This window comes from Bolinopsis microptera, chromosome 2, assembly GCF_026151205.1.
Source record: "Bolinopsis microptera isolate Bmic1 chromosome 2, MBARI_Bmic_1.0, whole genome shotgun sequence".
NCBI lineage: Eukaryota > Metazoa > Ctenophora > Tentaculata > Lobata > Bolinopsidae > Bolinopsis > Bolinopsis microptera.
In genome coordinates, this window is record NC_087073.1 from 6,808,739 (window position 1) to 6,834,381 (window position 25,643).

A 25,643-nucleotide genomic window follows, 5' to 3' on the forward strand; every position below is an offset into this window, starting at 1 on the left:
GTAAGAATAGCTGTAAAGAATAGGTGCATGGTAATGAGTATTGTAAGAATAGCTGTAAAGAATAGGTGCATGGTAATGGCTTCACTAAATATCTTTCACTTTGAAAGTATTAAAGAAAAAGGAAACACCCTTGGCGAGGTAACTTCAATAAACTTCACCATAAAAACATAAAGTTTTATAGCTAGTACTAGGTGCTCAGCTAGATTTTGAGAAAAGCAAATAACAACATAATACAGACACGAGTTAGATAACATAAAATGGCAGAGTTGTGTCAAATAATATTATCATATAATTATGGATAATATGCGGAGTATGTAGCTTGGACTTCCACCATATCGGATATTGATAAATTGATACTGCGATGACTTTATAAAATAAAATGTTTGACATGATTATAAAATATAAAACATCGTTAACAGAAAGCTAGTATGTCGGCTTTATTGAGAGATTTTGTTTGCGTGGGATTTTTTCTGTGCGGGCTTTTCGCCCCACACCGACAAAAAATAATCTCAATCTTCTTTCCTGGGTACTTGATATTAAGATATTCTTTTATATTTATTTTGGCGAGATAAGAAGAGCGGTTTGTCTGGAAATTAACTACCAGATTTACGCGTGTCACGTGACACTAGATCAGACAACTCATTGGTTGTCATGGTTACTACACCTGCTTACACTTACTCTCGTCTCGCTTGCACATCTTTAACAATAGTTTTCATAACTGACTTTAATAAGTTACATCAACTCTGATTAATCGTCTGTTTCGTTTGACTTTTCTCAATATTTGGCTTTTATTCAGATAATGTTTCTTTGTTTGTGTATTTTATGCTATTTTATTCAAGATATTTATGTATGGCAAGTTTCTTTAGTTCGCAAGTTTCTCTAAGAGCTTAATATTATATCTAGAAGTGAAGCATATTTCATATCTAATAATTATGGAGCTTATTTGGACTAGCTACACCTGGTTAAGACTTATTCATCCCATTCATAATCCCATTGATAATGCTCAGTAAATGTAATAGATTCGTAGTGCTGTAATTAGTTCGCAAGTTTCTATAGTTTGCAAGATACATAGCATGAATAATGAACAGATCACTACACTTATTTCTCTACACTTATATATATAATAATATTACATTATATAATGTGTAACTAAACAATACATCTCTGTGTAGCTGAACGAGTGTAACAATAAATCATCGAATGTAGAATTCTACACGTGCTAGAGTGCGTGTAGAATGAGCACGTGATACGTCACGTGGTAACACTGCACGTGACATGGCACGCAGAAACACTGCACGTGCAACGCCGCGCATTACCCCCCTCTCCACCCTCAACGACTCGTCCCTTTCTCTGTGCGGTAAACTAAAGAGACTTTGTTTCAACTTCCGAAGAAAAAGAGGAGACGGTTCATCATGTGTGGACAGTGACACTACAACAGAGTATGCAACAGAGTATGCTACAGTAAGCAGTGAGAGGTATGAGGACGCCCCTGTCTCCCCCGACCGGCCCACTTTCCTGGGACTCAACTGTATAGCTACACCGGCCCACACTCCTAGTGATGGGACAGAACCTATCGTTCTGGATATGAACGACTTTGAGCTGATTTTTGACACTCCAGATGCCTGCGAAATTTGCAAAGCTGGGTACTGTTACCAAAGCAACTATAGCATACAAAGCACTGCCGCGAAACGCTGGCCGTTACAAGCTCGAAATTGTAATAGAATAACTCTTAGAGGTCATTATACATACTTTGTAAGCCAGCTTTTCGTGGTATATGTTGCACTGTTACCAATTTAACCACTAGTTCTGACTGTTTCTACTGTTATGATAGCAAGGCTAAATTAGTAAATACTACCGCTATGTTAACTTTTATTTACTGTAACTACAGGAACCACCGTGTCCCACCCATACCTTGAAATTATTTTCCTGTGCTCGTATTTATACGTTTATAAACGTTTATAAATCAATAGTCTCTAATTTCCAGATGTGTGGCCCCTAACATTATAAATACTCTCTGTGTCGCGTATTTTATTGGAGAACAGTAGTATAACTTCAATTCCTGAATGTTGTTTAACATAATAATATTCGCCGATAACCAATCACATGATGGGAAATGTTTCACTGTCCAATCAAATGATCGGAAATATTTCAGATCGCAGGCTGAGATGGCCCACACTTGCAGGGGTACAATAAATCTGGCAGGCGCCTCCCTGGAAAGCGAAGATAGTTGTAATTTCGTTATCAGCAACGGAGGAGCACAGGTTTTTATTCTTATTTTCATGATTCGTGATTCTCCCTTTGTTAAATCAGATAATTCTCCAACTTTGTCTAATCGACCAAGTTAGAGTCACGCTTTATAGTGCAACCTCAGTAATTATGCCATATAATGAGTAATAATAATTTTATTCGCTCCATCGTACGAACTGACGCCGTATCTTATAATCCCATTGCTGTTCACATAGTAGCGACTGCATTGCCGTCTAGTTACGTGTGTTAACTTGTGTTTACTTGTGTCGTACCTGCAGGTGTTCCACCTCAGAGCGAGGAGCGAGGTAGACCGACAGCGCTGGATAACAGCCCTCGAACTTGCTAAAGACAGGGCTAACAAGATGAGGGAACGAGGTGAGATTTACGGGACTTTTGGGATTTACGGGACATAGGGGCCTTCACATATTACGTAATCACTGAGGGGGCCGGGGGCTCCAAATAGCTGTGTAAAACTGATTACAGAGGGGGAGAAGGGTAAAAATTGTTCAAAAAGTGATTATGTAATATTAATATTATGTGAACGACCCCTTATCTCAATTTAACTGATAAAACTTGTTAAACATCCGGGAGGAAACAGGTTATCTAATCTGGTTTACTTTTGTCCTAAAGCCAGCCTTTTCCTCAAATGGCCATGAAAGTTCCTTATCGTCAGCCATGCGCACTGATCATCTCCTTCTTTCAACCTGAGTTGAATTTGTAGTTTGAGTAAATACAAATCATTATAAAATAGCGATACATTGGTATAAACTGTAATCTTTCTTGTTATGTCTCTGTTTCTTTTGTGATGTTGTATACATATTATTATTGTACAGTGTGTAGTGGTGTTATACAAGATAGGTTCCTTCACTCACTACGATACCAGTTATCACCTCCTAACTTCAAGATAAAGTAGCTTCCTTTCAGTTTTATTGAGATTACCTTCTTAGGCAGGGCTGAATCCACTGACACTGAGTGTGGATTTCTCAACAGAATAATATGGTGCTTTTTAGTGATCAAAAATTGGAAACAAGTGTAGTTTGGAAACAAGTGTAGTTCCGTTGAAAAATGTCTAAAACTTACCATATTATTCTGTGGAGCCAGCGAACCTAAAAATTCGACTCTTCCATCCCTGACTATATTCTCCTTGTCGAGAGACTTGTTGTCTTCACAGCTGCACTGTTTTATGACCGATACCATATTTATTGAAAACAGTTCAGATTAACAGCACAGTTACTGTTTTCATGTGGTTACATGTTTTTTCTGTTCGATAGTTACTTGTTAAGATAAGTTGCAGTCGATCAAATTCCGATAGTCCGATCTATTCTCCTTGTTTGTTTACATAGTCTACATAGTTTGCATAGTCTACATAGTTTATCATTTTATTTTAAAGACTTGAGCACTGATCGGAATATGGCGTACAGATCACAATTGGTACAATATTTATCTCCTCACCAGTTATCAATTCTATTGCTGTTAGTATAACTTTATTACATTACATAATATTAGCTATAACGTAATAGAGTACGCTACAAGCTGATTTACCTAGTTATCTTACACGTACTGCATTAACAAGTGGTCTCTATTAGTATTAGGAAGATCGTATCATACTTTAAGAACATGCAGTTTAGTTGTATTTTTTACTGTAAAAATTGAATGTTTTGTAAACAATCGTATTTGAATTTTAAATTCTTACACTTGGAACAGTAATTGCTGTATTTTCTATTTTGGTACTATTAATAGATTATTTGCTCTGGAGCATGATGTAATGCGTTAGTTAAGATGTAATTCTCTGCTCAGTTGCTCACTCTCTAACTGTATTCTCTTTGCTAGAGTGTCGTAAAACAATCAGCATTGCTTTAACAACTTAACTTCTTGTGGTTTTAGTTGTAGAAACTCCACTTTGACCACTGAAAGAACAGTCTCCTCGATTTATACAGAAAAAAAGTGGATTTATACAGAAAAGAAGTGGATTTATACAGAAAAGAGGGATTCGTTAAACAGAAAAGAGAAGAAGAGTTCCACGTAAAGAGATAGAAGTGATGTGATATAATACACGATGGAAAGAGCCACCAGTTCAAGAACCTACGATCTGAGCACCGCCGCCCGACAAGCAGCAACCAGGTCACGTGATCAGACCTTTCTGCAGGGAATCAGCAAAGTGGGCCAGTTCAAAACTAAGTCTGCTGCTAGAATACCTACTAACGAGTTGGTTTATACTCTCCTCCAACATCCGGGTTAGTCCTCCTCCTCCTCCTCCTCCTCCTCCTCCTCCTCCTCCTCCTCCTCCTCCTCCTCATCCCTCTTTCTCCCTCTTCCTCCCTCCTCCTTCTCCTTATCCTCCTCATCCCTCCTCCTCCTCCTCCTCCTCCTCATCCTCCTCCTCCTCCTCATCCTCCTCCTCCCTCTTCCTCCTCCCTCTTCCCTCTTCCTCCCTCTTTCTCCCTCCTCCTTCTCCTTATCCTCCTCCTCCGCCCTCCTCCTCTTCCTCTTCCTCCTCCCCCTCCTTCTCCTCCTCCTCCTTCCTCCTCCCTCTTCCTCCCTCTTCCTCCCTCCTCCTTTTCCTTCTCCTTATCCTCCTCACCCCTCCTCCTCCTCCTCCTCCTCCTCCCTCCTCCTTCTCATCTTCCTCTTCCTCTTCCTCCTCCACCTCCTTCTCCTCCTTCTCCTTCCTTCAATATTAGGGTTGTTAAAAGGAAGTAAAATGAATGTTCCCAGACTTATGAGTATTGCTGAAAGCACAGTGTAAGGCCTACACGGACCGCCTCTAACTAGCCAATCCCTGCTTACATGCCGTGTAGCAGGGGACTAGAAAGAGCTAAACTAGTAAGCGGGGCATAGCCAATACACTATACTTCCATCATTGAGTATATTACCAACCAGAAGGAAAATTTCCTTGTGTTTGAAATCTACCAAGACGAAAGTTGTACAATCCAGCGAAATTCCGAAGAATCATTCCAGTAGACTAGGCGCATTGCAACCACAGCCACGGAAATACTTATGAGTATTGCTGAAAGCACAGTGTAAGGCCTACACGGACCGCCTCTAACTAGCCAATCCCTGTTTACATGCCGTGTAGCAGGGGACTAGAAAGAGCTAAACTAGTAAGCGGGGCATAGCCAATACACTATACTTCCATCATTGATGGAGGACTGTATAGAGTTCTAGTTTCAAGTATTTGGTATGTTTGTCGGTGCCGTATACCTGTATGAGAAGAATGCACCTTATTATTGTCTCACACACGAAACTTAGTTCATCTATTCCCACCACCACCTGTACCATCTGAATCTTATATCGTTCCACTGTTATGTATCTGGTTTCATCGAGCCGCAAGTTTAATCTCATAACAAATAGCTCCGGGTGCGGTATTGATTAACCTCGTGCACGTCATGTGGCCGGAGCACCTGGATCCAGCTTTCTGTGCGATTGTAATGGCTTTGGTCGCCGTACAACATTCTAATTCCTAGCTTGCTTGCTTTTAATGTCCGTGTTTCACCTGTTGGACAGGTTGAAGCTGTGCCATGTCGTTACACAAACTTTGTTGTGTGAATTCGGTTAAATTAATAACTTTAGTTTTCGTCACGTACAAAGTTAGTTTTCGTCACGTACAAAATCTTCTTGCTCTCTCAGTTTGCAATATTTTTATTCGCAAAAATCTTGTCAGCAGGCTTGCCTTTAGCCAGCTTGTGTGTCTGTGTGTCTGTCTGTGTGTCTGTCTGTGTGTCTGTCTGTGTGTATGTCTGTCTGTCTGTCTGTCTGTCTGTCTGTCTGTCTGTCTGTCTGTCTGTCTGTCTGTCTGTCTGTCTGTCTGTCTGTCTGTCTGTCTGTCTGTCTGTCTGTCTGTCTGTCTGTCTGTCTGTCTGTCTGTCTGTCTGTCTGTCTGTCTGTCTGTCTGTCTGTCTGTCTGTCTGTCTGTCTGTCTGTCTGTCTGTCTGTCTGTCTGTCTGTCTGTCTGTCTGTGTGTCTGTCTGTCTGTCTGTCTGTCTGTCTGCCTGTCTGTCTGTCTGTCTGTCTGTCTGTCTGTCTGGCTGTATGTCTGTCTGTCTGTCTGTCTGTCTGTCTGTCTGTCTGTCTGTCTGTCTGTCTGTCTGTCTGTCTGTCTGTCTGTCTGTCTGTCTGTCTGTGTGTCTGTGTGTCTGTCTGTGTGTCTGTCTGCGTGTCTGTCTGTCTGTGTGTCTGTCTGTGTGTGTGTCTGTCTGTCTGTCTGTCTGTCTGTCTGTCTGTCTGTCTGTCTGTCTGTCTGTCTGTCTGTCTGTCTGTCTGTCTGTCTGTCTGTCTGTCTGTCTGTCTGTCTGTCTGTCTGTCTGTCTGTCTGTCTGTCTGTCTGTCTGTCTGTCTGTCTGTCTGTCTGTCTGTCTGTCTGCCTGCCTGCCTGCCTGGCTGTCTGTCTGTCTGTCTGTCTGTCTGTCTGTCTGTCTGTCTGTCTGTCTGTCTGTCTGTCTGTCTGTCTGTCTGTCTGTCTGTTGCTCAATATGTCTCTATAGTCTATATCTATCAGTCTTTTTGTCATTCATCGGAAAGAAAGCACCGTAAAGAGGAAGCATTGTCCACTGTGATGTATATTAGAGACTTACTAGAGAACTTGATGTGAAGCGTAGAGACAGTCCTTTATTTTTTAGAGGAAGATATTACACAATAAGGCTCGGTACCCGCCCACTAAATTGTCATGTTTAGAGCTCACTGACAATATACTTTTACATAGTATTATTTTGTTTATTTAATTACGATCAGTAGTATTATACTATTTTCCTCTGTCCGGATCTGAAACAATGCAGCGTTATTTAGTTTGTTGTCATGTTGTGTTTTAGCTGTTCTTCTGAAACTACACTAGATTTTATAGCATATGTTCTCTGACTGTTGTCCGCTTGTCGACCGAATAAAGAGTGTTTATTACCGTGGGGCGGTGCCCCCACTCACCGTAAAGGAGGAAGAGCCCCTCGACAAACTAACAATCACTGAGGCAGCGACCCCAAATCGTCCTCCAAAACCTAGTGCTGTCGTGAAGCCTTCACAACATATAGTTTCTGTCGAGGTGCTGTCTGCACGAGGAGAATCTATACTCTCATCTGCTATCTACCTACATGGTACAGGTGCTTGGATCGTTTTCACTTTCTCTTTCACTGTGTCTCTTCTCACTGATTAACCACCTATATCAGTCTTTTTAACACCATAATCATACCACCTGTAGAATATTGAAGTGGTCCCTGAGATCATAAAAAACTACACATTTCTTTTCTTCATTTTTAAAACAATTAAATAAAACAGCTGGCACATCTCGATCTCAGACGTCAATTTTATTTGACTGAATTGAAGACTCAGACACGACTGACAGACGTCATTTCATTTCACAACTACAGCTATAAAACAAAAGAAAGTCTCAGTAAAGTTACAACTACAAGATGAGAATAGTTGAGAACATAGTTGCAATGTTACATGTTGATGGGGTACTGTATTGAGGGTACTGTATTGAGGGGAGTACAACACACTGGACCACTCAGCACAGGTTCCCTCTCAGTTACCATCTACCTCGTTTCTGTGTAACGCGTAGTCTCAGTTCCTTGCTTTGTTCCTTCTGTACTGTCTTCACTTGCTGTGCACCGCTAGATGTAGACTACTCTTTATGTAGAATATCTTGCTACTAGTCGGAGTACATTATATAGTTCCAGTAAGGCTAACTGTAAGGCTAACTGTAAGGCTAACACAGTTAGCCGCTAACTGTGTTGTTAGTACCAGTGGGGAGCCGTTGTTTGGTAACGCTGGAGAACTGCCTGGCTGTAGCCAAGGTGCCTCGTCGCAGGTTTAAGGAGGTATGGGGTAATCTGACTCCAAACCGCTGTCTTAACAGATCTACCAGGACACTGTCTTTAACGAGTTCTGATTCTGAACTTTCTGATACGTGGCATGTGTACAGTGAGTCACTTTCACTTTCACTTTCACTTTCACTTTCACTGTCCACTCCCAACTAGTGTCCGTGGATCTCAGGATCTGCCCTGTATCTATACTGTTAATGTAAACCGTGTAAAATCCTGTGTTTAACAGTGCTGTAACGGAGCGGTGTTCACAACTATGTCTTGTTTCAGTTGACGATGAGGAAGACTTCGTGGTGTCCCCGGAAACCACTGCCACAGCTCTACGACAGAAACTAGATCATCTTAACACGTGTCAGAACCTTGTTAACCAGCATGGGCTAGCTTTACAACAGGTACTTGGTTTTACTTGATGTTAGAGAACTCGTGATATAAAACTCATATAAAATCATGATGTTACGCAATGAAAATGGAAAGTTATTTGGGTAATTTAAGACATAAAAGTTCATCGTTATGTAATTCTAATATTATCACGATTGGATACACTATATTATTTTGTATTGAATTGCATCACATCTATTAATATTAATATTATCTATTGTTTTTGTGAAATGTGATTAAAAACACACAACATTGTGAGTGCATCTATTCAGTGAGCAGACTAATTCCAGGTGACAAAAGCAATCTCGTGATGAGAAAACTAGCTTGTAATTGAATATTACCGCCAAATCAGAAATCTCTCTAAGTAACTCTAAGTAACTCTCTCTAATCTCTCTAAGTAACTCTACTCCGGTCCTTGTAACCACTGTCTCCCTTTACAGGCGATATCCCAAATAGAAGACAGCGCCAAGTTAAAGAGTCTAATGAAGGACCCAGTGATAGCACACCTTATAAAGAAAACAGCCGAATTCCGGGTAGCTTCCAGCAGCATGATAAAAGCTTGCAGCACGTTCGTAACCTACGCCGCGCACCACGAGAAAGAGTGGCAGATGGCGCGCGAGCAGCGGGAGCGGCTGGAGGAGACGGTGGAGAGTCTGGCGCGGCAGCACATGTCCCTGGAGAAGGCTATGACGAAGAGCAAGCGCAATCTTTCAGACATCAAACAAGGTCAGCTGAGTTTAGGCTGCTATGTAGGGTTTGTAATTGGTGAAATGTAATTGGTCATACATTATTTTAAATTCTGAATGTTGTCCAATATTTTTAACTTCAAGGTTTAATTCATAATTAAGCATAGAAAGTTATAGTATTCCAGCGTACTGAAGCTAGCTTGAGGGGTGTCGAAATTTGAGCCAACATCCATATTTCATCACATATCAAGTTTAATTGTTATATCATGTTGCTTCGTTAATTTGGAGCGTATTGAGCTGTCATCATTGTACCCGTGTATACACGACGTTAATCTTGTTGTATAGTGTTTGTTTACCTTACTTATATTGAACATGCCTAGTGCCTACGACTTACTGTGATTGGTTGTTTATCCGCCATCAGACCGCCTTCTCCATTTTGGGTGGCTGTTGGATGTGATGTCACTTCCCTTATTTCTTGACACGGCACTATCTAATATACTCTTTGCACTATTGTATGATTTGCGTTGTTTTATTGTATGACATTTCCTAGATTTCAACCAAACCAAGTTGTAAATTGCAACAAATACTGTAAGAGATGACAGAGTTAGCAATAACAGACACGTCTGCCAGATTGTTAATCAGATTACCATTATTAGATTACATATCACAAATCATTCTAGTTGTATCTACACATCAGCTGGCTAATTGCGTGTGTTTTATCTGATGTTGCAGTATATATACATTTTCTTAAATCAAGGCCAGGATATTAATAGTGGGATCTGATAAAGGCTCTGATATTTGCCAACATTTTAATCACGTTAGTTCAGAGTTACAATTACAGAAAAGTGTTCTATTGTACATCTTGTAGATTGTATGTTATTGCTAAAATCTTATGACATTACTTCGAGTGGTTGATATGAATCAGTAGCTGTTACTAAATAGAGTCATCAAAGCAAGCAAAGAGTTATCATCAATCGTACAATCCCTTGTAGTTGTAGTAAGCTGTCCATCATCTAGTAGTAGAGAGTCTTTGACTAGTGTAAGAACCCGAAGAGACACAGTAATCTCGTCTTCTTCAGCAGATCAGTAGTATAATATCAGGGCCTTAACACTGCACCGACGTGACGTATTTTAAATATCCATTTTCCGTTTGTCTTCACAATAACTTTAGTTAAGTCTGACCTGAACTTGTCTACTGGCAACTGTTGACAGTGTGTACTGATAGTGCGAATAAGTCAGTACAATAGTAGAGTAGTACCACGTGACATGAGTCTGTGAGCTTTATGACAGGGGAGGAGGACAATTTATAGGCGTCGCACAGGCGTGGGGGTTAGGAAACTCACTCAATATCACTCTGCCTTCCTGCAGTGAAGCGGAAAATGTTACAGTTACGCTCGACCACCCATGCCCATATAAGGAGTTATCTAGTTACAGGTGTTGCCCATGTACGGTATAATAAGTTCTCCCCGGACTAGGTTAATAAGCTGCACAGCTAAATTACCCATCACTCCTTATACGGTATAATCATTGTGCCGGAATGTGTTGAAATACTGCTGTTTTATTTGTTACTGTATGTTGAATTACCCGCTCTTAGTTAGCCTTGATCTAGCAGTACATTAGTTGTACAGCTTACACCGCGTGTGTGTGTTGTGTGTACCTATTACTTCCCAGAGATAGAGCTACCTTGTTTCTGATTGTTCTTGTTTTGTATATTGTATTTTCACATGAGTTGTTGCTCGCCAGACGCCGCCCCACGACTACATCCCTTACCCAGTGCCTCCTTGGTGCCGCCCAGAGCGGCTACTTCAGCTTGTGTGGCTGCCAACCGACCTTCCGACTACTTGGACATGACTGAGAGTACGTAATGTGTTACCTTAGCAACAGTAATGTGTTACCTTAGCAACAGTAATGTGTTACCTTAGCAACAGTAATTTGTTACCTTAGCAACAGTAATGTGTTACCTTAGCAACAGTAATGTGTTACCTTAGCAACAGTAATGTGTTACCTTAGCAACAGTAATGTGTTACCTTAGCAACAGTAATGTGTTACCTTAGCAACAGTAATGTGTTACCCTAGCAACAGTAATTTGTTACCTTAGCAACAGTAATGTGTTACCTTAGCAACAGTAATGTGTTACCTTAGCAACAGTAATGTGTTACCTTAGCAACAGTAATGTGTTACCTTAGCAACAGTAATGTGTTACCCTAGCAACAGTAATGTGTTACCTTAGCAACAGTAATGTGTTACCTAAGGAACAGTGTAATGTGTTACCTAAGGAACAGTGTAATGTGTTACCTAAGGAACAGTGTAATGTGTTACCTAAGGAACAGTGTAATGTGTTACCTAAGGAACAGTATAATGTGTTACCTAAGGAACAGTATAATGTGTTACCTAAGGAACAGTGTACTGTGTTACCTAAGGAACAGTATAATGTGTTACCTAAGGAACAGTGTAATGTGTTACCTAAGGAACAGTGTAATGTGTTACCTAAGGAACAGTATAATGTGTTACCTAAGGAACAGTATAATGTGTTACCTAAGGAACAGTATAATGTGTTACCTAAGGAACAGTGTAATGTGTTACCTAAGGAACAGTGTAATGTGTTACCTAAGGAACAGTGTAATGTGTTACCTAAGGAACAGTGTAATGTGTTACCTAAGGAACAGTGTAATGTGTTACCTAAGGAACAGTGTAATGTGTTACCTAAGGAACAGTGTAATGTGTTACCTAAGGAACAGTGTAATGTGTTACCTAAGGAACAGTGTAATGTGTTACCCTAGCAACAGTGTAATGTGTTACCTAAGGAACAGTGTAATGTGTTACCTAAGGAACAGTGTAATGTGTTACCTAAGGAACAGTGTAATGTGTTACCTAAGGAACAGTGTAATGTGTTACCTAAGGAACAGTGTAATGTGTTACCTAAGGAACAGTGTACTGTGTTACCCTAGCAACAGTGTAATGTGTTACCTAAGGAACAGTGTAATGTGTTACCCTAGCAACAGTGTACTGTGTAGCCGTAGATACCTATGTCCTATAGCACCACTTCTTTTGTCACCGTAGGAACCGTTACGTGGGAACCGTAGCAACGCGTACTGTATAGCTGTAATACTAATACCCATGGCAACGTTTTATGTGTCTGTGACTCTGTATTAACGAGTATTAACCATGGCAACGTGATATTTGACTGTAGTAGCCATGTAAGCGCTTTATGTAACTATAGTAGTTACTATGGTTACTATGGTTATTACGAAACTGTGGTAAGTTTCTCTGCAATATGACTCTAGACTCCTCAGTTTGTGTAAACTGTGTGTACCTCACAGGTATCCGTAGGTGTTGTTTGTACACTTTGTTTGCATATAAATGTCACAATGTAGCTTAGTTGCGTTTCACAGTACACACATACATCAGTGTTGCTATTCTCAATTATTTGGTACTTGGTTCCGTAGTTGAAGTCAGTATTATTCAAAGTGAAAGTGATGTGTATTCATATAATTATGAGGCTGAAATACGGAAGAAATTCGCGTAAGACTGCTTGAAATTTAAATCGTACTTCTTACGTAACATTTTTGGTATTAATGTCAAATGTCAATGCTGGAATCTGATTAGTCGCTTGTCAATGCTGGAATCTGATTGGTCGCTTGTCAATGCTGGAATCTGATTGGTCGCTTGTCAATGCTGGAATCTGATTGGTCGCTTGTCAATGCTGGAATCTGATTGGTCGCTTGTCAATGCTGGAATCTGATTGGTCGCTTGTCAAAACAAGGATTCACCTCCTTACCAGTACCAAAATTCCAAGTTTACTGTTCAAGGTTGTCTTTAAAACAGTGAAGCATAGCTGAAGTTAAAATAATAGTTTGAATAATGACGTCACACCACGTGTTATGACGTCACATCACGTGTTATGACGTCACACCACGTGACTTCACTAACCTTCTCCTCTTCAGACAGACCGCCCGGGGAGGGTGTAGTCGGGATATTCGACAGTGACGAGGAAGATGAAGATTTCTACGATGCAATGGACAACTCTGAAGCGAATAACGGAAACGTGGCGGCTGTGGCAGCCGCTCCCAAAGTGGAACCACCCACAGCAGTGGCACCGCTAGACACTGGAAAGTCTACACTCTCCACCAGAGTTAGTAATTCTCTGTAATTTGGCAGTGTGTGTGTGTGTCTTAATATGACTTGTCCGTGTCGTTACGTTGTTTACTAAGTAGTTTTCAGTACATCCTAGATTAAAAACGTATAAAAACGAGAGGAAGGCGCATTTTTGATGATGTCACAGGTGCCAATTTTATCTAACCACACTGCACCTTGTTAATAATGCCAGTATTGAATGCTCGAAATCACAGCCTGTCATCCGGTTCTCGAGATAGCCATGTGGCTACAAAAGAAATGAACCTTTTATTGCTACTCCATCTTTAATATTCTCAATATTACAGACAACGTCTCGGAAGAGGAGACTGCGGATACCTGACAAACCTAACGATAAAGCAAATCTGTGGAACATTATGAAGAACTGTATTGGGAAGGAGCTATCTAAGATACCCATGCCAGTAAGTATGCCATGAATCGCGTGATATGGCTGTGCGGCTGGTGCGGAGTCGCATTTTTAGCTGTTTTCTGCTCAAATTCGCATTTCACACAAACAGTCGTTTTCTGTTATTTTTCGCACAGTTGGGAGATTTTGGAACTTGTTATTACGTCGTACAATTGGATCATTGTGAATTAACATTTCTTGTCAAATATTCAACACAAATGTATTATGTATCTACCTATTATGCATATGGATTAATCGACTGCTTGCACGCTAATTGAACCAGCCAGCAACGCCACCAACATCTCCTAGTCGTAGTGTTAGAAATGCTTCAAAATGTAATGGCTTTGTGCCCCTGCACCCTTTGTTCCCAAACACAGATTGACATTCCAGTGATTAATACCGGGAATACCAACAGCCATTATCTTGATAATGTTTTAGTTGTTGTTATTCTTTAATTGTGTTTAGTTAAACTACGTTTAACTAAAAAACCTCATTTACTTGCCGCTGTTTTCTAGATAATAAATTACGATTTGTTCACCTGTTCAGGGAGACTATCAAGATCTATTGCAGAGTTGAATAACGTGGACTATGATAAGTTGTGTTGACTAGAATATGACCTAAGATAACAGTTCGAATTACACTTATAGGCCGTATCAATTGATGAATCATCCTGAGCAGCCTGACAAAACAGATTATTTTCCTGCACATTTTTCAAATAATCGCTGTGCTTGAAGTTGAGCCGCACAATTCGCAAACTTTTGACGCACTCCTACCAACTTTTTACTTTGAGCGATCCTCTATCTAATAATGGCACTCATATGTTGCCTCAGTAATATGATTTGACGTTGAACGCATGTCTTAGATTTAATTGTCACGTGAATTGGGCAAGTCGCCTGATAAACATCTTCTTTTTCTTTCTGATATCGGGTTCAAATTTCAGACGTAAGTAATGTTATTGTCAACTCCCAGTTATTGAACTGCGTGCTCAGTTTGTTTTGAATTGTCACTTTCTCTCGAGATGTTCGCTATATCATCTTTATTTGGAGACACTGTAGATGATTACTGTGGCTCAATTCTAGACAAGTTTGACGATGTATGTAGTTGCTTAGAGTATTTATTTGTTAATGAACTCGAAAACTTAATTTAAGGGAGATGGCGCGCGAAGTTGATTGGTTGCCAAGTCATCTCATAAGTTCAATCAAGTCCATCAAGGAGTGGAGTAGTTTCCTATTTTGCGGTCCAAGTAGAGTCTTTCTAAACTGAAATTTATTAATATGATCGCCGTTTGCATAGTAACTATAACCAACTCTACCTCAGGTTAATTTCAACGAGCCGATATCATTTCTACAACGTTTAACTGAAGATATGGAATATGGAGACTTACTCACCAGAGCAGCAGAATGTGCCACCGTTGAAGAATCGTTAACATATCTTTCTGCGATTGCTGTGTCTTCGTACGCCACTACAAGCTGCCGAACCAGCAAACCTTTTAACCCTCTATTGGGAGAAACTTTTGAGTACGATCGAACAGATGATATGGGGTGGAGGAGCTTTGCAGAACAAGTAAAAATGAAAAAGCTTGTTAGATCTACTAACTAACTGCCTATGAACGTCAATTTAAATTATAGATGTTCTTCTATTTCTGCTTCGGTACCAAGTCCAAAAACTCAATCCTATATTGAGACATTTTTTATCAAAACGTATTTTACTTTTCCTCTATAAAAAGTACGTTAACTTAATGTTAAGTACTGTCTATAAAGCTATAGGTAATAAGTATCTGTGTTTACAAGTATTCTCTGTTCAGGTATCACATCACCCGCCAGTATCAGCATTGCATGTGGAACATGATAACTGGATCTACTACCAGGATTTCTCAATGACTTCCAAGTTTAGAGGCAAATATCTGCAAGTCTTCCCTATTGGTACTACTCACTTTATTGTGAAATCTACAGGTCATCATTACACCTGGAATAAGGTACGCATATTTAGTATTTTCTATTGAGTTTTCTGTTGTTGAATGTTGAGTAATAGTGGAAGAACAAAATGTAAGGCTAAATGTTTTTCTCTCATCTATCTGCAAGCAAAATTATCAACAATTAACAATCAGGTTTGTACGACAGTTCACAACATCATCGTGGGAAAACTGTGGGTAGATCAGAGCGGAGAGATACTAGTTAAAGAACACAAAACTGGAGCCAGCGCGCGCGTCAAGTTCCACCCCTACTCCTACTTCTCGCGGGAGACGCCGCGTCGTGTGACCGGTAGTGTTCTTTCCCCGGACGGTTCACCAAAGTTCGAATTACAAGGAACCTGGGATAGCTCTATGTCATGTGCTGAGGTTTTATCGAGTGAAGGAGATAATTGGGATACTGCGGAGCATCAGACTCGGTGGGTGAAAAACACCCCACTTGAAGACTCAGACAAAATCTACAACTTCACTGCTATGGCTGTTACACTGAACGAGCCTGACGAGGAAGTTGCACCCACGGATGCGCGTAGAAGACCTGACCAAAGACTGATGGAAGAGCAGAAGTTCCCCGCAGCTAACAACATGAAGCTGACGTTAGAGGAGGCTCAGCGCACAAGACGCAGAGCTCGGGAAGCTAAGATAGCTGCAGAGGGACCCTCAGGTTAGACTTTCTTTCACTCCGACCAGCTTTTTATATGGTTTTCATAAACTTTGATCGCTGAATCTAATGTATTTTTATCATTAATTAGGCATTTTATGATTGTACCATTAAAATTATCAGACTAGTAAACCCTTCTACCTTTCAGCAAAATATGTGCCGAAATGGTTCGCAAAACGAGAATGCGAGATAACAGGAGAGGAGATTTGGAGGTTTACTGATGAGTACTGGCAGTGCAAACAATCTCAGACTTGGGATAGGTGTCCTTCACTTTACATGGATGACGAGCAGGAGGAGGACGCCACGTGATAACGCGTGACAATGCGCGGCTCACTTCGCATCACGTGACAATGAGCCGCTATCCTCACATCACGTGTCACTGTACATATCGCATCACGTGACACTGCGCTGCTCACATTACAGCACGTGCAAATTGTTTATCATCTCACTAGGCTTGTGATTCGTCCTCACTCTTATGTGACACAAAAAACAGATTTTTACAAGAAATTTGTTAGATTAGATGGCAGATGATATTGACTATGGGTGCGTTCTAAGTTGAGTATAACTATAAACTGAGTATATAATGAGATAATATTAATGTTGTTTCGGAAAGATCAGTTTTTAATCATCTTCTACATCGTTTAATAATAAATTTGAGATTGTTTTGATGGGTGAGTTTGTTGAATAATTTATCGTAAATATAATTTTCTCTGAACTGCTAATCTCCCAATTATATATGAAGAAAAGAAAAATAAATGAATTTGTGATTTGGGGAGAGTGAAGTTGTTTTGATAATGATCAATTGTACAATTGAATTTGAGTCTATTTTTATCGTGGTCTAATCTCAGTATTATCTATTGTTTTTATGACAATAACTCTTAAAAAACACAAAGAAATAGTACACGTCAAAATAATACACGTCAAAAAACATTAAAAATTCCAATATTCAATAGCTTTAGTTTCTATGGAAACAGTCTGGTGTGTTCTTTCTCTTAAAATTTTCTCTTAGGTATATTGTTACCAGACCCTCGAACTAGAACTACAGATCGTCGTTGTTGATGTATCTGTAAAATTGCACGTGTTATTTAAAATCTGTAACTTTCTTGAAACCATGAACTGTCAGCGGATAGGTTTTCACCATTCTAAATCTAAATCGCAGATATCACAATTCAATGGATTTCCGATTTTTTGTACATTTTTTATGACCAATAATGTACATGGCCATCAGATTTTTACCAAATGTACGCTAAATTAGTGTACAAAAATGTAGTTGGACCCCCCCCCCCCCCCAATGACTCACACATTGCCCTCCTCGTCATCCTTTGTCCCTGTTCCACTGGCACTAGCCGCAGTTGCCACTACACTTGTTTCCTGCTTCTTCATCAATGTTCCCTGTCTCGCTGTACTTGTTGTTACATCTCGTTCCGCAAAAACTGAGTAGTCTGAAACAAGAAACTGAAAACGCAACAGCAAACAAATGTTCACGGATCAGCAACGCATGTCTGGTTTCGACGGTTTATTCATTCCCGGCTTAATACCGGGATACAATCGATTTTCGCCCCACGCTGTGGGCCCACGACCATATCGTGAGGATCGTGACATGAGACAAGTCGATCTCTGACAGGGACAAAAGGATTTCGTGATTATTTTGGCCAAAAATCGCGGTACCGCGAAATTTAACAGGCTATACATTAAACTATACATAAAATTTGTCGCGGAGAATGGGAAATTTCGCGATTTCGTACATGCCGCGAAATCCTTTTGTCCCTGATCTCTGATCAATTAGATTGTAGATAAATATCATCTCTGTAGCAGTGGTCGGGAGAAGGAGAAAGAATGTCAATTTCTAGTTGAGTTCTACTACTACTACTAGCTAGTATTCTGGTGGGGGGGGGGGGCCAATGGCATAAATGGAGAAAATGGAGAATTACTCATAGGTTTTTCCATTTTCTCCATAGAAATAGTCTCCATTTTATGCCATTTTATGCCATTGAAAACCTGAAAAATTTAGAATTTCGAGAAAAATTATTTAAAAAAAAAGATATTTTCGGCCAATAATGAACATGGTATCATGAAACGTGGAGAAAAGCGGTTTTCAGAAAAAAATTTGAAAAATTTTAACTTTGAAAATTACCCCTCGGTACACAATTTTGGACTCGAGGCTTCCCCCTGGTAATGCGATCTCGGAAGGCAGGCCTCCCCTTTGCGACACGAGCTCGGAATCGGGGGCATTACCAGGGGGAAGCCTCGAGTCCAAATTTGTGTATCGAGGGGTAGGTGCAGACTTCGATAAACCGAAAAACCAAAAAAATATTTTCGGCAAATAATGAACAGGGTAGCATGAAACGTGGAGAAAAGCGGTTTTCAGAAAAAATTTGAAAAATTTTAACTTTGAAAATTACCCCTCGGTACACAATTTTGGACTCGAGGCTTCCCCCTGGTAATGCGATCTCGGAAGGCAGGCCTCCCCTTTGCAGTGCGAGCTTGTTTCGACTTTCGAGGATGTAGGTCTCACTTCTCAGTGCCTATTACTCTCCCCTATTACTGACTCCTGCTGTAGCCTGTAGAAATAACGTTACACTAGGGTTGAGTATTTATGATTTTGCCTGAAGTGTGCTAACCTAGTATAAGCATCTAGTAGCCTACTATGAGCTTTCATAAGCTTGTTACGCCCCTAGTAAGCGTAAATAAACATGTTAGGATGTCCAATTTAGGTGTTAAATGGTGTTTAAGATGAAATTCCGAAGACAAAATTCATGGCATAAAATGGAGAAAAGGGAGAATTACTCATGGGTTTTTCCATTTTCTCCATAGAAAAAGTCTCCATTTTATGCCATTTTATGCCATTTTATGCCATTGGCCCCCCCCCCCCCCCCCCCCCCCATTCTGGTAAGATCACAACAATAGAAATGACTTCATTCTTCAAATAATTATAGTTATACAGAAAATCTCCTGGCCCTGCGAAGGTAATGGTATGTATAATATGCAGCACATGCTGTCCTCGGAGTAGGAAGCAATGAAAAAAGACCGAAGCTATTGCAAAAAGCATAGCGGTAAAGTTAAGCGGTAGGTTTGGTGCAAACAATTCCAAGGATTGGCCTAATTTCTACTGGTCATTTTAGACCCCTTCATAAGCACATAAACTGTAAACCACACTTTGCACAAATGTGTTCTAGTAGTAATAGTACTACAGTAGTAGACTAGAGGCACAGTGCTTTCAAGAAAAGATGAGTTGATAGAGTAGGCTGATGGTTGAAATGCTTTAGAATTAGAGATGTTACCAAACAAACGAGTATTCTTTGGTGCAGGCCTTGTCTTTCGAAAAATAAAGATATGAGAGACGAGAGTGGCCTACGAGTAGGCATAAGACGATATCAAACATATTGAACACTTGCCTGTGGATTGAGTGGGAGGAGCTATGACGACACACTCCTTTTGCTCGTCAAACCACGTCATTCCTACTATAAATTGTTAGAGCGTAATCATATTTATAAAATAGTAGCTGCTTCAATAAGGTCCGGTAAGGTAACTGAAAGGGATTGAATCCAATATCCATGAGTCGGTAAATTGTGATGCCAGGTAAATATTCAAATGTAGTTAGGCACCGTATAACTTTATCGAACTCGAGAATATTTTGTTTTGAGATTACCGTCACGGTCATGGTATGGATAAAGTCTCACAGTATAATGTTAAAATTGAACAATGAAACACTTACGTTCTATTTCACAAAACTAGAAAAAGACAGCTAGTATCAATATCTGCTTATAGCTTCAAAACGAGGCCCAAAAACTTAAATACATACTGTCTTGAAATGAGCTAAATTTACAATACACAAACATATGAATTCAAACATTGAAACGGATATGAATTGTCACGAACATCAGTGGAACATGTAATTCTAGATGAGTAGATTCACCGAGTACATGCCAAAATGTTCTATGTTTGTGATAAGGTAATCATATTTGCGCTTCAAGGCGGCCTGACATTTTTGTGTGTATAATTACACAAATGAACTGTAACTCCTGATCCATAATTACTACAGAAGCAGAGGGACTGAAGCAAGTGTGAACTGTGAAAAGGAAGTTTAAATGTGGCGATCGAAATGTTGAATTGATGGAGCAAGGCTTCAGAGAGGCTACAGAGAGGTTTAAGAATACAAAGAGGCTTCAGAGAGGCAGAGGCAGAGGCAGAGGCAGAGGCAGAGGCAGAGGCAGAGGCAGAGGCAGAGGCAGAGGCAGAGGCAGAGGCAGATGCAGATGCAGAGGCAGAGGCAGAGGCAGAGGCAGAGGCAGAGGCAGAGGCATTTACTTTGAACAATCTGTATGTAAATTGTAGAAATAATATTCATTATTTGAATTTATTTGTTAACCACTATAACTAAAAGAATAATGGTTCTTACTCATTATTAATCTTGAAATTATTAAAACTAAGTTATAACTAAAAAATACTTGAACGACATAATTGAAAACAAAAAAATTGCCATGTAGAAAGTTCCCCATAACTAATTCCTCAAATCACAGCTATAATGGTCCATCTAATCGTGCATCATTGATATGATCGCAATTCGTATAGGTACATCTAGTCCTCCCTGATTTCTGAACCAAGCTGACCTACGACTAAATCTGAAGATACATTATTTTGGTTGCGAACATTCAATCATTTATAGATATCTCCACCAATATCTTAATATTTCATCCCCCGACTTCACTTCCCCTTCTTTTTCTTCTTGCCGCCTCCCTTTTTGCCTCCTTTGCACAATGTACCGGAGTATGGGAACCCCCTTATGCTAAGAAACTGTTCAGCGGAATGACAGACCAACAGGGCGTTCTCCATCGCCACCTTACTAAAGGGGTCAACAACTGGAGCTCTGGTTGGGGTCTTGGCTGAGCGTCTCTTCTTCTTTCCGCTGCCCTTTTTGCTTTTTCCTGACCCAGCTTTATGACTGTTAGTACCTGGAGTAGAAGATTAAGAGTAATGTAAGGGAGTTGACTATAATTGCGTGCAGTAATATATAGGTAGTAGGTACAGCTGTTGCAGATTTTGGGCGAATTCTACAAGGCTGAAGCACTGATGTGATTGTGATAGTAATGAAGTTATTGTGGTGAACTGGATCCTACTAGTATTACTGTTATTCAAATCCTAGTATCATATTATATATACTATGCTACTATTTGTAGACTGTAGAGGCTGTGATGTTGAATAAAACAAGCTTCTGCTATAAATAATATTCAATTCAAGTTGGCTATCTAAGTTGACCAGTATATCAAATTATCCAGTGCTAAGTTGAAGCTAAGGAGCAGTGAATTGAGGCAGATGTGAGCTGACTAATGATGTTAGGAAAGATGTACTTAAGACGAACAGTATATAATAATGTATATAACCTAGACTACAGGTGCAAACAATAGGTGCTAAAATAATCTGTGTGTGGAGAATTGAAAAGTCACATTGACATACATACGATATAAAATTATGCAATATACAACACCATAACAGTTAACCTTTGTGTTGTTAAACACGGTACAAACTTGAAGCCAATTCTTGCTGGTGTCCTGATACTCTGATAGTATTAGTTTTAGTAAGGTTTTGTTCTTCAGACATTTACTTACTTTTTGCTCGTGTCTTTGAAGGGCTTTTGCTTGAGCTTTTGATGGTTTTATTGGGAGATTTGCCTCGACCTTTCTTAACCGGCTGAATACACAACATATCAATCATTATTTCAAATAAATGTTAAGTTTTAACTTTTATTTTTCATGAACGCAAACATAAAGTTTCTGGAATAAAGTTACTGGAATGAGGTCCTGACATATTTTACGTAGTTGTAAGTTGGCCGATTACCACCTTTCTTACCATGGAAGTGTTTGGAGTCTATCTGAACTATAAAGTTGCTCCAGCCTAGCATACAAGTATGTGTCTTCTCCTTTTTCTAAAAGTTTTAAGGTTGTCAGACTTAAGTAAAAATATCAGAGATAAAAAATGTGTCTAGAGTTGAAATAGAAATAGGGTTGTAGGTACATTTACAACTTTCCAATCTTCGACTTTAAATGTCACGAAGATTTTAACCAGGAGTATAAAGAGGGTTGAAATGTCGAGAAATGAAATTCCGTACTGGCATCAAGAAGCCTGAGTTCGATAAGATAACAATCAAGATAAAGAGCTAGTTTGCTGGGGCATGCTCGCAACTAAAATCGGACGAGAAATGAGCCTGTTAATAGTTAATACCCCTCTCGGTTGCCTGGTGACGCTTATTAAGGATAATGTGTTTGCTTAGCAAAGTTGTGACAAATTGTGTTTGGTAACCATTCGTAAATGTATTTATGACATGGGATATGTTGTTTAGAGAGATTATATTAGAAGTCACAGAAAGATGATCATGTCCCACGAGAATGAGTGTTTTGTGATCAATATTTTAAAAATCCATCAGTGCAGTGCCACCCAGCCACCAACCGATTCCTTCCTCTTGTGAACTGATCGACTTAAAACATCAGAAATACTTTCCACAAATCGACAAACTATTGAAAAAAACGACAATCGTGTATCACAATATATCAGAGCAGCTAATTTACTGAAGCTGTTGCCAGGGCAACCAACATTGAACATGCACCCAGAACTGACAAGACTTTATTGTGTAATTCAAACCGTAGGTAATGTGATAACATAATTCGAGATGTTGCTAGGGAGCCTTAGGTTGTTGCTAGAGAGCAAGTCCTGCGTCCATGACGAGACCAACTCGGATATAGCATTCAGTGACCAGGGTCGGGTGACAATTGTATGGACAGCATTATTCAATTAATAGCGTTTAGGTATCTAACCGACATGCTATACGCTGGCTAATGGTACTGATAAATGATATGGATCAATGATCTGGATAAAAGATGATGTCAAATCTCACATCCTGAAGGGTGAAGATAGAATGCTTACAAGTTTCTTGAGTTAAATTGCTATAGGTAAACCTATTATAGCTTGACAACACCAAATTGAAAGTATCTCAGTCGTTTATTATCGAATAAACGCTTTACTCAGCTGAAAGCCGATGTTTTGGCTACAAGAACTTTATATCAGTTACTTTACAGAGTCATACCAGAAACAACTTCTCTAGAGACTAAAAACAGCATGCACGACGAGATAAGCGAAATTCAGTGAACAAAGAGTCAAAAACACATACGACAATTATTAATGAAAACAAGAAACTCACCAGTGTGCAAGGCAAGCAATTTCATCCCAGACCGGAGATAATATCTGTCAGATGTTATACTCCATGACTGCTATCATAACTCCCATATTATCAACAATAATATCTCTGCAACGTATTATAACGATGACAATGCCAAACAATCACAGTATAATGGCGGACGTGATCCGCTATAAGCTGTTGTACACAAATAGGAAGTTTAGAGCTGGCTTACTAGTGTTGTGTGCAGGGGGGTCCTTGTGTGATGCTAGTGCCAACCTTCTTCAGGTACTTCCAAATAGATTGATTTATCTCCATCTGCTATGTTGATTAATCGTGTAGTGGAATGTCAGCTGGGGTATCTATATTGATCTTCATCGTTATGAGCTACCATCATTTGAACCATATCTAGGATATGGTGTTAATCAACTTGTTTAATGTTCATGCATTCCTCAATATCTTTCCCCGATGGTTTTTGGTTGTGAGCGATTAGCCCATAAATAGTCGATACATGTCACAAAGATTTTAAAAGCTCGGCTTTTTATATAGTTATATCACCAAGCATATCATCCAGGCATTCTTTTGTTTGAATATTTTGTTGAACCAGAATATAAATATCAAATATTTTTATAGGTATGTATGTACATAATAATTGTCACAAACAGGATAATAAAAGAGCTGGAGGATTGATTTGGCGTCAAGCTCAGGTCGTCCTCCAATCCCATGATAACAGTGACCTAAGGCACTTGTCACCACTTCAAGCCTTCAATGATTTAAATAAAATGTATCATTAAGAAAGATCAATAAATGTACTTGCAATATAATTTTTTGACTTTTATATGGCTATCGTTTGATTTTTCCGTAAAAATATTTGATATTTTCATCAATTGATTGTTCATTTTAGTTTTACATGGTTTGAATTATTTACGTTACGGTGTACAAAATCGTGAACTCATGTTGTGTATTTTGCAGTATCCTGCCCCGGCCACAGCTTCCACAAACCATTCCTAAATCGTTTATTTAATCATCAGAACCGTCCTATTTCAACCAGTTAAATCTCTCAGTTAATTGTTAGAAACGCCACATCAGAGGGTATCAGATTTAATAGCTGGTTATTACTTTAAAAACTTCCATTTTCCCGTCCATTGTTCTCATTCCTTTCTTTCCATATTAAATAAGACTTTAGAGCAGCGTCCCCATTAAAGCTGTTTTGTCTGCACCGTCTGGGCTGCAGGTGTCAAACAAAGAAACAGAGACACGTGACAGTGCGATAGTAACCAATACCAACCAATCAGCACCACGTGCTGCGTAGCAACAGCCAATCAGTTTCCCGCATTGCTCCAGCATTGCAGCACCACCACTCCACCATGATAGTCAGCACGTGCTAAGGCTTTCAGCCAATAAAACTAATTCTGTGTGATCAGTTGACCAATAAGGAGCAAGCTAAATAAAGGCTCGGACGAGATAGTCCCTAGTAGGTTGTGAACATATGGTCACTGTGCAGCTCGCACCATGACTACAAGTATTCCTCCGCGTTTAATTCATACATCAGCCGCGAATTACGAAATAGTTAATTCAACCTGAAAGTTTACTGAGTTTTCTCCCTTTTTGGAATCGGGCCACAACTTATTTGTACTGTTGTTTTCCTTGGCGTTTTGCATTGCAGATAATGAATTTGAATAGCAGTCAGTTAAAATATCAGTCATCAATTTAGTTAAAATTGTAGTTAAAATTTCGACAACAAAGATAATGAAATTCTGTTAGCCTGCCATAATATGTAGCTCCAAGACTCCTCTCTCCCAATCCCACACCACCATCTGTTCCTTTAAATCCAATAATCCGATTGGATAAGCGAGGAAAATTGAGCTCTCTGATTGGCTAAATCCGATCATGTGACGTAGACAGGTGAGGAAGGTGTGATATTGGTTGTGACTTGTGTTGAAAGCTGCGCAGCATAGATCCGTTAGAACTGGAGTCAACATTGAACTGTGCTGTATCTGGCACTTGCTAGGCAGCTATTAGCTGCTTCATGTCTGTTTCATGTCTGTTTCATGGTTCATATTTCACTTGTTTCATCTCTCTTATATCGCACTTTTATAATTTATCACACTTTTATAATTTTCGCCTGACGAATTTGTTCATTTATCGAATCTCAACTTTTGCTCATGCTCATTTTTGCTCATGCTCAGCCCT

General features: G+C 39.6%; 1 protein-coding gene and 1 long non-coding RNA gene across 6 annotated transcripts in view; one reads left to right on the forward strand and one right to left on the reverse strand.

The window, feature by feature from the left end:
- LOC134826420 (oxysterol-binding protein 1-like) overlaps positions 1–17,124 on the forward strand; it is a 37,373-nt gene extending 20,249 nt beyond the window's left edge. For 4 of the 5 annotated variants that reach the window (XM_063838782.1, XM_063838786.1, XM_063838783.1 and 1 more), the window contains 10 exons: positions 2,153–2,261; positions 2,526–2,622; positions 8,325–8,446; positions 8,873–9,158; positions 13,063–13,250; positions 13,558–13,671; positions 14,973–15,218; positions 15,460–15,630; positions 15,763–16,285; positions 16,431–17,124. In XM_063838782.1, coding sequence (XP_063694852.1) covers positions 2,153–2,261; positions 2,526–2,622; positions 8,325–8,446; positions 8,873–9,158; positions 13,063–13,250; positions 13,558–13,671; positions 14,973–15,218; positions 15,460–15,630; positions 15,763–16,285; positions 16,431–16,591 — 2,017 coding nt within the window. In that variant the 3' untranslated portion in view covers positions 16,592–17,124. Of the gene's footprint in view, positions 1–1,155; positions 1,476–2,152; positions 2,262–2,525; positions 2,623–8,324; positions 8,447–8,872; positions 9,159–13,062; positions 13,251–13,557; positions 13,672–14,972; positions 15,219–15,459; positions 15,631–15,762; positions 16,286–16,430 lie in introns of those variants that run through there. The other variant, XM_063838785.1, reaches the window with a different exon arrangement.
- A 3,649-nt stretch (positions 17,125–20,773) lies between these two features.
- Positions 20,774–22,216, reverse strand: LOC134811980 (uncharacterized). Its single transcript, XR_010159878.1, has 3 exons — positions 22,130–22,216; positions 21,889–21,970; positions 20,774–21,234 (listed from the first exon to the last, which is right to left on the reverse strand). It is a non-coding gene; the product is annotated as an uncharacterized LOC134811980 (long non-coding RNA).
- Between the last annotated feature and the right edge of the window lie 3,427 nt (positions 22,217–25,643).